A 12,760-nucleotide genomic window follows, 5' to 3' on the forward strand; every position below is an offset into this window, starting at 1 on the left:
AGATGATCTTGAGTATAGTGATGACTATTTAGATACAACAACAAAGACATGATCCATGAAAGAAATAATAAATTAGACTTCATTAAACTTTAAAAAAATTCTACACTGTGAAAGACAATGTTAAGAGAATAAGAAGACAGATTAGAGACTGGGAGAACATATTAGCAAAAGATACATTTAATAAAGGAATTTAAGTTGAATTTAATATTCAAAATATACAAAGAACTCCTGAAACTCCTGAAACTCAACAATAAGCAAACAACTTGATTAAATAATGGGTCAAAGACCTTAACAGACACTTTACCAAAGAAGATATGCAAATGGCAAATGAGCATATAGAGATGTTCTAATGGCTTCAGGGAAATGCCCATTAAAATGAGATACCACTCCACACTTATTAAAATGGCCAAAATCTGAACATTGACAACACAAAATGTTGATGAGGATTGGATCAACAGGAACTGTCACTTATTGCTGGTGGGAATGCAAAATAGTACAGCCACTTCTTTTAAAGTTTTTATTTAAATTCCAGTTAGATAACATACAGTGTAATATTAGTTTCAGGTATACAATATAGTAATTCCACACTTCCATACACCATCCAGTGCTCATCACAACAAGTGCATTCCTTAATCCCCATCACCTATTTAATTCATCCCCCCACCTCCTCCCCTCTGGTAACCACCAGTTTGTTCTCTATAGTTAAGAGTTTATTTCTTGGTATGTCTCTCTCTTTTTTTCCTTTTGCTCATTTGTTTTGTTTCCTAATATGAGTTACCACATGTGAGTGAAATCATATGGTATTTGTCTTTCTCTGACTGACTTATTTCACTTACCATAATACACTCTAGCTTCATCCATGTTGTTGCAAATGACAAGATTTCGTTCTGTTTGATGGCCATCATATATGTGTGTATATCTTCCTTATACATTCATCGGTCAATGTATACTTTCATATTTGACTTTTGCAGCCACTTTAAAGATAGTTTGGCAGTTTCTTACAAAAGTTAACATACTCATATCATACAATCCAGCAATTGTGCTACTTGGTATTTATCCAAAGGAGTTGAAAACACATTTACAGCAAAACTCACACACGCAGGTTTATTCATAATTGCAAGAACTTGGAAGCAATCAAAATGTCTTCAAGGAAGTGAATGAATAAACTGTGGTACATTTAGACAATGATATATTATTCAGAGATAAAAAGAAATAAACTGTCAAGCCATGAAAAGACATGGAGGAATCTTAAATGCATATTACCAAATGAAAGAACCCAATTTGAAAAGGTTGCATACTGTATGATTCCAACTATAAGACATTTTATCATGAACTAATGTTGAATAACTCCTACCAATCAGTAGGAAAAGAGGCACAATCAATAAAAACATGGACCCAAGATCCAAATAGAAATTCACAAAATAGCATATCTAATGGCTAAAGAGTATGTAAAAAAGTTTATCGACATCATTTGAGAGAAATAAGTAAATGAAAAACCAGCATGATATACATTTACACACTCAGAAGAATAGCTAAAATTGGAAAAATTATTCTATCAATAAACAGGAAAGGAGAGCTAATATGAGAAAGTTACAAGGACTCCATAATAATTCAGGGATAATGCATACCTTCCATCTTCCTTCAACTCTCTCCCCACTCCTGACTCTCCTCAAAGAATGCTTGATACATATCACCAATCATTTACAAAAGCTTTTCACAACCAACATAGAATTGGCCCCAGAATCACATTTAACACAGTCTCACCATGGACTTTTCTTTTCCACTGTTTCTATTCTTGAATTCAAAGTCCCATTCTGTATTTTACTCTTTTTTTCCAAGCCAACACAATGTTCATGAATGATTCAGGCTGAAATATATTTTATTTAGCTCTTTATTCATTACAGACATATACAGACAGAAATACTAGGTCATGAATGAAGTACTAGAGGTAATGAACTAAAGAGAAGATTTAGTTAATGTTTGTCCTTTTTGTGAATGGGTCTCTTCAATTACTCAATGTGGTCACATTGTCTCATGCAGCAGAGAGTTGTAGGTCTTGCACAGTATGCCATCTTAAATTCTTTTTCACCACACTGATTTTTACATTGACCACTAAGCTTTATGCATGCTTCCCACCAATTAAAGACAGCATAGTGCTCTTTACTTCTAGCTGAAAGAAGGCAAAAATGAATGGAATTAAAAATTCAGGTAAGAAATGCCAAGATTTAAAAGAAGACACACAAAGAAGCACAGACCACAGAGGGAAGAAAAAGGAAAGGGATTCACCGGTTTTTTCATTGGAATCTTTCTGTCTCTGTGTACATCAGAGCAAACCAAGGAAATCAGCAAGCATCCTATTCCTAAGCTAGATCTCCCACCCCTACACATTTCAACTGATCAAGTCATGACTCAATAAGGGATATCTGGAGAGCTTGCAACATCGTAATACCTTTTTCTACCTCTCTTGCTCATCCCTAATGAATATGAGTGTGCCAATCTCCATCTTCTCTCTCATTTATTATAAATGCATAGTTCTGTTCTATTGTGAACCTTTCCTCCTCCACAAGGTTTCATTGTTCATCGAAACCTGACTTTAGTGTTTTAAAATACTAAAAAATACTGTTTTTTTTAAATTTTATTCAATATCTCAACTCTTCTTGGATCTGTACCCCACTTTAACCCCCAGGAAATGTTCACTTAAAAACAGATACTTTGGGAGGTTAACATAATGAATAGGAAATTAACAGAAAAGATAAACATAGCAAACGTTTCATCAAGGCTGTTAATTTTTCAGTACTACTTTCCCTTTTCTCTTACACTAGAGTTTCTGAACCTATAGAAACTTTAAAATTTTTCACTCGTTCACTTTGCAGTGTAGTTCCTTTGATTTTGTAACTTCAACAATCATGAGGAATGAGGTAAGGATCTGCTGTTTCTTCAGAACAGAAGTTCTGAAATGGTTTTCATTTATTCCCTGTATCTTCAAAAATGAAACTATAAATAAATGGTGCAGATTAACACAGAACCAGGTTTTAGCTCAATATAATAAATGCCTTTTTAACATTTAATGCTTTTATAAAGATCATGAAATATCTTGTATTAGTAAATACACATCCATCATCCTAGATAAATATAATCAGGCCCTACTGGACATATTTTAGAAGGTCAGCCAGAATGGGTAAGCCATTGTCACTGATGTCTGTAGGCAAGCTTTCATCCCAGAGACCTTTTAATTCTATAATTAACCAAACCCTTGTCCATCTTTTTCCAGTAAAATATTTTACAGAGGGTTTTTTTGTATACATATTTTAAATAAAGTAGAAATACTATTCACATGATATTCTCTTTATTCATCTATTGCAATTTTGATGACCATATAGGTTATTTGCTATATGGCAAATATTGTTACTATTAATATTCCTGTACTCATTCCTCAACCACATGTACCAGTCTTCTGTTGGATAGACATATTCACAATGGAAATCCTAGATCATAGACTATACATGTCCTCAGCTATAATAGATTGTGACAAATTGTTTTCCAAATTGGTGCTACCAGTTTCACTCTCTTCAGCAGTGCATGAAAATTCTTACTATTTCATTTGCATTATCATACTTTGCATTATCAAACTATAAAAATTTTAAATATGCTTTCGAATGTGTGGTGGTATCTTATCATGGTTTAAATTTGCATTTTCCTGATGGTTAATGAGGATAAACACTTTAAATAGGTTTGTGTATCCACTTTGACAAATTACCTAAGTCTTTATCCCATATTTCTACTGAATTTTCTGTTTCTTTTGATTTATTAGAATTCTTTATGTATTTTAGATATAAGCTTTTCGCCAGCTATATATTTTGTAATTTTAATATTTCATTCTATGGCTTGGCCCAGCTGCTATATAAGAACTGAGGGAATTTTTCATGTGAGGTGTTGATCAAGTGGTGCTATGGCCAAGAAGGAAGAATCTTAGAAGGTTGTGAGTACTAAAGCCTAGGTTTGAGATGAAGGTGACCAGAGATAATGTACACTTTCTCTGTATATTAATGTAACTCTGTAATTAATATAAATTATTTTGAAATTAAAAAAGAATAACATAATTCTCTAAGTTCATATAAATGCAGGTATATGTAGAGAAATATTGATAGATATATAAACAAAAATAGACATTTAGAGATAGAGATACATAGATAAATCAATGTATATTATAAACAAGGTAATTTTGACTTTGAAGAGTAAGAATTCCAGAATTGCAGATTACAGACTAAGGGAAGATTTAATCTAATGCATATCCAGTCATAGTGAGTAAATGCCAGTTTTTAAGTTTTTATGTCATAAATGCAGGCTTTTCCACTTATACACATTGCCAACAATATCTGATAGCCAAAAAATGGTATTTATTTTGTTAATGTCTCAAAACAACAGCTGTTAATGAATATACATAACTGCAATAAAGGATGACTCTTCTTTAAACTTACTTTCTTCATACCATAATTGAACTGATGTGATATACAACAAAACTTAAGCAAATAGAATAACCAAAGAACAAATTATTTTTCTATGTTTTTAAGTATTATATCATAAATCTGAGTACAGTCTGACTTAGCTAATGTTACCACATCTTCAAGAATAATCCTCAAATTTGGCATTATGATCCAACAAATCAACAATTTCTTACATGCCTCTGTCCTTTTTCTTGTTTTAAAAATATCCTTGTTTTCTTCCTTTTTTTTTTCCTTTTCTGCCCTCTAAATATGTGCATTCCTGAAGACTATTTTTTGGTTTTCCTCTCTCCCTTTATCCATGCATCTGTCCATTTATTCATTGATTCATTAAATAAATCTTAATTGAGCACCTCTATATATATCATGCACTGTGGTAGTCTTCAGCAATGATAAACAAAACACAAAAAAACTTGGCCCCTGTATAAATTAACTTGGCCAATGACCTCGTCCCTACATCTTTTTCTGAACACTGTCACAAAGACAACCTCTTTCTTTACCTTCCCATAGAAATTTATTTGTATCACTCACATGGTGTTTGTAACATTCTAACTTGAGAAGACACCTTGCTAAATGATATTCTAAATCATAATTGAGATAAAGACTAAAGCAGAGAAGAATTCTTTTTGAAATAAATCCCCAACACCTAGTCTAGACTCTTCTTGCTCAATTGCCTTTTTAAGTTATCTTAATTACAGCATCTTTGGAAGTAATAAGAACACCTTAATTAGCCTTTCTATGTAACAATTATATTTTATGTATCCAAAGATATCAGGCTTATGGACAAGGGGCAGTGGTGATTGACTAAAAGAAATTTTGTCAGCTGTCACATAAAAGGGAAACTAAGACAACTTCGAAGTCCCAGTCTGACTTCTAAGCATAATGACACTAACAACATTTTTTAAAATATTAAGGATGCTAGAAGCAATGATTGGAGAATGTTCCATTTTGGAAATAGTAAGAACACCTGTATAGATAGAGTTTAATAAAAAATAAGACCCTACAACTTTAAAATGAGACTTCTTTCTCATTCTGAACATGAAATCCAACCTCCATAACACTAGACATTGAAAGACAAGAAGAGTTAAATAAATGGGAGTGGGATGGAGAACATAGGATATTTCCTCCATTTCTTTTGATAGATAGTGATTAAAATTGCAAGATATAATTCTACTTGTTTTATTTTACCTGGATTGTTTTCCTTTGTACCATATTTTGCTTTTCCAAATATTGTGGAATAATTATGCATCTCTGAGTATAGTTTCTCAAATCTTTTTCTACATATGGTCATCAATAGTGGCATAGAATTGGTAATAGGTTGGTCACAACCCACTGCAAAAGAGAAAAACATTACTTTAAAAGCATAAGAAAAGGGTATTTTCCAAAATAAAGACAATACTGTATTTGTCTTTATTTCATGGTTCTATATACTATAAGAGGTTTTAAAAAAATGATGAGCTTGTAAAAATATATCTCTTCAAAATTAGGTTGACTAAATAAATGAATGGCTTGGCTATTAATAAGCTTACCTCACATGACTATTATAAGGAGTAATAAATTAATAAGGACAAGAGGCAGAACAGATGCTAGCTATTAACATCATTACTATTAAGGAAAAAAAGCATCAGTGCATATTTAAATCTATGTAATTCTACATAGTATCTCAGAAAAATTCTGCAAATATGGAGAATTTTAATGAAGGTTTTAATAAACTTTTATAAAGATGATGAAGAAAAACAATTATTCTTACTTAAATAAACTCCATGTCCTTGAGTTACATTATCAGTTGAAACTCAATTCTCTTTTGGTGAGAAATTGTCAGCTAAAAGTTACTTGTGTTTGAGTGTCAGAACAGAGTAGCAGTAAGAGAATGAGTAATTATAGATTTATTTTATGGTGATCTCCTCCCATCTCAATAATGACAGATATCTTGGTGACCCAGAGAAAGTAGCAAAATAAAGAAGAATTTAAATGGAAGTGAGTATATGTATAGCTAGTCTTTGGTCTTTTGGCTAGGCATTTAACCTCACTTAACCTCTGCTACTATAAATGCAAGATGAATAATTTGCAAGCATAAATTCATTCCATTCTCAATTTTTTTTCAAATCTACTAATATATTAAATTTAGTAGAATTTGAATATTAAATAAAGACACATTTCATGGATTAAATCATGGTAGTACTATTTTTTCAATAACATATATATGTACATATATGTATAAATAATTATATATATGTAAAATCTCATGTAATCAAAGTGAATTGCAGACTTTATTAGTGAATTGTCCCTGAAAAATTATTCAGCTATTTTCTCCATCTAGGGGCTGTAAATAAATATAATATTGTCTTGCTGATAGTGTTAATGTAATGATTTTATAATGTTAATCATATTTACTTAAAAAAATCCTGACCCCACCCCACTTAGTGCTGATCCCTGTGGCAATAGCATTCATATTACCTGGTGGAATGAAGACACCAAAGGACAAAATAGAAAAAGAAAGAAGGATCTTCATTGTAAATTATTCCTTAGGAGAAAACAGCTCACAGATCTTCTGTCTTAACTTATGTATTGTTGAAATAAGAAAGAAAAAAATCCTTTCACTTATAGAACTCTTCTGCACAGTCTTGATTACTGAAGCTTGTTAAGAGGAAGAACATTTCTATGCTTGGTTGAATGTTCAAAAAGATACTGGCTAGACAAAGTCGGTGCATTGCCATACAAAAATGCCATCTGTTGATTTATCTTGAGGCTAGTTTCTCTACAAGATTATGGGTATAAATAATAAATAAATAAATAAAGGTTGAGAATAACCCTGCAGTAATTCACATGATATTGCAGAAGTATGTGTTTTATATAACCACATTTATCATTTTAATGTCCCCAATATAAGAATCTCAGTGTAATGAGAAATCCAAAACAGAATTTTAGACTGATATTACCACTGAGGATATTTAATTTTACACAAAGAAGTATGAGATGTAGTGTGGTCAAGTGATTTCATAATCCATTAACATTTTTATTTAAAATATATATTAACATAAACAATGACAGCATACTGACTTGTTTGAAAATTATCTTATCTAGATCAGTTGTACCCTGAAGAAAGGTCTATCCCCTCAAGTAAGTTTTATGAATGTCAGTGCATAAGCATCCTATGTTAAAAAGTCAAAGTGCATTTCTATTTTTTTTCCTATGTAGCATGAAGTTATTTCTGAGATCATTCATAAGTTTTCCATGGTTTATTATAGCAGATATTGGCGAAATGCAGGTGAAATTGTTCCTGAGATCCCATAAACAGACATTAGGAGCAACAGTCCATTGATTCTCTCTTACTACACCCAAAGAAGGCACTAAGAATCTGGGGATAAAGGGTCCCAGTCAACATTAGCCATCCTTATTCTACATCAACAGAGGTGTTTGCTATAAAAACATGCATATTTATAATCCTAGCAAAACTTTATGAACAAAGTAATAGAGATATGTCCAAGAATTGTTTCCTTCTATAACCAATTTCTTCACTTTGTAAAATCTGAATTTAAAATGAGGGATTGGAAGTTAAGAACTTGGTGGGAAGCACATGATTGAGAATTTTGTCATCATCTGACATAGAGGAAGACCATTTAAGACTGTCTCTACATAAGATGAATTCATCAGAAATTAATCTAATACCTATTAATGTGCCTATTGCTCTAGTTGCTGTGAAGAAGTTACTGTGAAGAAGATAGTGTATTTGATTGTTGTGGATGAGAATAAGTATTAGTTGAATCACTACAACTAAATTTAAAATTCTATTAAAAATAAATTATTGGGTAGCTTCTTTGTTATCAAAACTCCAGTGAATAAACCTTAAGAAAAGAGCAAAGAAGAAAGGTCTCTCTTTGATTTTCTATTCTATTCCTTTCCAAAGGTAGGACAAAGGTGCAATATTGTTACCTTCAGAGACTGTAACCAATTAGAAATTTATGTTGGATATTTCATTTATTAAATCTCAAGGGAAAAAACAACAAAATGAAAATATTACTGCTGACTCACTTAGGATAATTTGTGACTCTGGTCTAATCCAATGGAGAACGTGGAAATCCTCCCTTTTTTGAGCAGGTAAGCACCATCTCAGTCTTTTACTCTGGATGCCCAACACATTAAACACAGAATCTACCTCATGAAGCAGAACTAGACTATTTTTCAACACTTATTATTTGAATATGACAGTACATATCATTTAAATAGTTTTTGTTTTACAAATACAAAGAATTTTAAATCATAGACAACTGGATAATTTAGGAAGGTTTGGATTCATTGATCACCAATCTGTGATCACTTTGTAGTCATTCCAGATATTTAGGAAACCTAAAAAAAGACCTTGTCACTGCCTTGAGGAGCTCAAATTATTTTTGAAAAGACATGCAAATGGAGCACTGGATGTTATACACAAACATTGAATCATGGAACACTACATCAGAAACTGATGATGTATGGTGACTAACATAATAAAATAAAATTAATTTAAAAAAAAGAAAAGATATGCAAAGAAATATATGACAAAGCAATAGGGTAAATGTTATAAAAGTTGTATGAAAATAATTTTTATATGTGTTCTGAGTGTAGTTTTTCCCCTCCAATATCACAAAGTTCAACATGGAAGATTGCATATTACAGTGTTTCTGGATTAGGGATTTTGTGGATCTAATCAGAAAAATCTAAATTGTGAAAATTAAAGCAAAAACTATTGCATTGAGTCCATTGAAGAAAGTATTTTATCCTGTTTCATTTTCTCTTCATTTCCTAATTTTCCTTATTAAATTATAGAGAAGCAATTTATCACTCTAATTAAGTGGCCCAGGGTCTGCAACATTCACAATTATCAAAAACCACACCATCTTAATAGTAAAAATGTACAAAAGGTGTGTATTTTGTCAATTCAATCAATTGGCAATGGCTATCTAGACTGTTGAGCTGAAAAGAATTCTAAGGGCAATTCTATGTTCAGTGGGAAAGAGTGTTGTAACTAAATGATGATGTATATCAAACATTCCAGGCAAGGAGAGTTGCTAAAGAATTATCACATATTTATTGTCTCCAAATTAATAATATGAAATACATAGGATCATAAAATTTTTGTAACTTCCACATGTTATTATTTTCTGTTATTATTGGTAAAACTTCTAAAAGAAAAGCAATGCAAATTCTAGTATTTAAATCAAGCAGCTTTGCAAGTCTTTTAAGGAGTGTAATCCTGAAGGGGTTGGCAGTGAGAGACTCTTTCATGGAGAAAATGAGTAGATTAGAAGGGAAAGAAAAGAAAGAATGGAAGCATACCTATACACGAGAAGTAACCTTATAACTTAGTCTATAAAAATTAGAAAAATCCCAAACATTTAATTACTTTAATTCATTGTTAGAAATGTGCTCTTTGCTCCATACAAAAATCTTGCTACACTGTCATTGGCTATCTCTTAAAATTGAAATAAGTATTACTCACATAGGCATATATATGCAATCTATTTGCCAGACCTACCCTAGCAATTTTTTCTCAATTTTCTCTAAAATGGCAATCAGCAAATCTTTTCTACCATGCTTCTATGTTTGAGCTCAGAGCTGCTCCCTTTTCTCTGAACCCTTCTTCTGACATCTTTTTCTAGCTCTTAGTCCTGAGGAGGTAACCCCCTAAACTTAATAGTTACTTGAAACTATAAGTGCTTAATTTTCTAGTCAGTGGCAGTTGGATTATTCTCACATGTCTATTAATCTAATTGTAAATGTCACATTGGGGAGCTCAAAAAATTGGTCACTACAATTAAAACAAGATATCTTATCTGAAGGTTTATATCTGTCCAGACTTTTATTCATGGGCTAATTAATTTTTCCACATAGTTTCTTCAGCATGAATGCCCTGCCAACCCTTATTCCATTATCTAATTCCAATTATTTCCTTCTTTTCAATGTAGGTGTCGTGTTTTTATCAGCAATCATCATGACTACCCTGGATTAGGTTCTACTCTCCTTTAAATTATCTCTTTTTCTCTCCTTCTCTCTCCTGATTAGATATTGAGTTCTTCAAGTTCTTGTAGAAATTGTATTCATCCTCATACTTAAGTGGGTCTAGCTCAGTCCTACTATTTAATAGATATTCAGCAAACATATTTCTAATTGACCTCTAAGAGTTGTACTTTTGTTCTTTATTTGCTAGACTTGAATTTTGAAAAAAATACAATGTAAGTTATCTAAAATAAGTATTGTTCAATTGCTCAACATCGTCTACTACATAAACATTTTTAACACCCTCATTCCTTACTCAAGAATATTGGGGAGTTCACTTGCTTTGCCTTAATTTTATTATTTTGCTGTTATTTCTAAGCATTTTGAATAAAACATGATTCAAATTAACTTCTAAACATATAAGAAGAATCAAATTGACATTTTTGATTGGAAATTGTAAGGACCAGATAACTTGGTCGGACAGTTTGGGGAAGAATACTATGGACCCTCACAGTGGTGGTGAGGGCAACTGGGGAAGAGTGAGCTACAGGGCAAAGTCACTCCTCCCTCCTTCTTTTTTTTATTTATATAATGAATTATTTGTTTCAGGGGTACAGGTCTGTGATTCATCAGTCTTACACAATTCACAGCACTCACCATACCTCCCTCTTAAACTCATCTCAAGCAGAAACATCTTAAGTACTTTAATCTTAAAGGAAGTTGTTCAAAGTCCCTGACTCTTTGGGAAAAGGTAGTTATATCAAGTGTCCTCTTTCCCATTTTGTTTCCTCACTTCTTACTCCCTTTTTTTGCTCCCTGTCTCACTTTGGGCTTGACAAATTATAAATAAAATAAAATTCCAAACGGGTAGTGTTTTTTCTTCTCTCCATATACCAGTCATTCTCCTAATCAGCTGTGTCCCATTCATGAGAAATGTCTGAACATCCACATCGAGTGCCCCTAGTCTGGTGGATCTAAATTGTTTTATGATGTAACTTTCTTAAGACAAAATGACAGAGAAACTAGTAAGATTTGCCTTTCAAATTAGACTTTCTTCCATACTTTGGTCCATCTATCGGGCAATACTACTTTCTATAGCTAATTCCATAGCAAATAGAAAATGTGTTTCTGAAATACCTTCAATGTAATCGATTCTGTCTTTCTTATTTTTTATGTCTTGAAAAGGAGAACTGAACTACAAAGATTTCATGTTTATATATAAATGACTGCTACTCCTGAATGTCTCAAGCATATATATTCCATTTTCTCATCCTTTGGTCATTATAGAAATTAATGAACAGAGTAGTAGTCCTTAATGGAAGTTTTAAGAAAGCTTTAAGAAAGATACTAAATTCTAGATGCATGGGTCTCTATTTTTTTCTGTCATTCTTAGTTTTTCATCATCTTAACTTCACATCAGCTAATATACAGCCTGAGATGAAGGTTTTAAGCAGTAAACAATTCTAACGTATTATTTGCTCCAGTGATCATTGCATTGTCCATAATTTTTTCTTGCATGCCTTCCAGAAGCCCAAGCCACAGTAATGGCACTCTTTACTTTTTTTTAAGTGGAATTTTTATTATTATTATTTTTATTAACATATAATGTATTATTTGTTTCAGGGGTACAGGTCCTCTTTACTTTTGGCTAAAATAAGGAAAGAATAGCTAGAATTAAAATCCACCTATGACAAGCACAGCTCCAAAATAAAATAGGCCAAGAACCACCAGAAAGCAATATACCAATGGGAAAAACCTATCCTACCATCTTAGAAATCTTTATTTCTTGCTGTATGTATTCTACTATATACCAAACATTGATCAGGTTTATGGAACCATAGTGGCCAGAACCCAGGTCTTGCCATCATGGAACTTACTCAGTCAAATCTTCTGATAACCTTGTCTGAGAACTCTCATGAAAATGATGGTCACCTCCTTTGTTCTCCCATGTTATTTACTCTGCACCATTCATACATAACTTACAGCACTACAACTTGAGAGGGACTTCTCCTAAATGATATTCTAATCCTGATTCAGATGAGGGCCAGAATAAGGAAAAATTCTTCCCAAAGTCCTCCAGAAATCTAGATTTTTGTCACTCACCTGTATTTTATTCTTTCGAGCTATCATTCTTACCCCATCCTCAGCATTAGCAAAAACATCCTGACAATGCTTTCAACATATCTGTATTCTTTAGACTACCCAAAAGATATACCAAGGTTATAAAAATGTTGACTGGTAACAAGGTATTTTGTCATCCAAACATGAAGGGGTAGGGGTAA

The 12,760-nt window shown here is 32.2% G+C and overlaps 1 protein-coding gene across 1 annotated transcript; it reads right to left on the reverse strand.

Moving 5' to 3' along the window:
* Positions 1 to 2,009: 2,009 nt before the first annotated feature.
* Positions 2,010 to 7,014, reverse strand: DEFB112 (defensin beta 112). Its single transcript, XM_045866183.1, has 2 exons — positions 6,960 to 7,014; positions 2,010 to 2,170 (listed from the first exon to the last, which is right to left on the reverse strand). Exons 1-2 carry the CDS (start codon positions 7,012 to 7,014, stop codon positions 2,010 to 2,012), a joined length of 216 nt encoding a protein of 71 aa, XP_045722139.1.
* Between the last annotated feature and the right edge of the window lie 5,746 nt (positions 7,015 to 12,760).

This window comes from Mirounga angustirostris, unplaced genomic scaffold, assembly GCF_029215605.1.
Source record: "Mirounga angustirostris isolate CCGP_5_RB_7025 unplaced genomic scaffold, mMirAng1.0.hap1 SCAF_8, whole genome shotgun sequence".
Taxonomy (NCBI): domain Eukaryota; kingdom Metazoa; phylum Chordata; class Mammalia; order Carnivora; family Phocidae; genus Mirounga; species Mirounga angustirostris.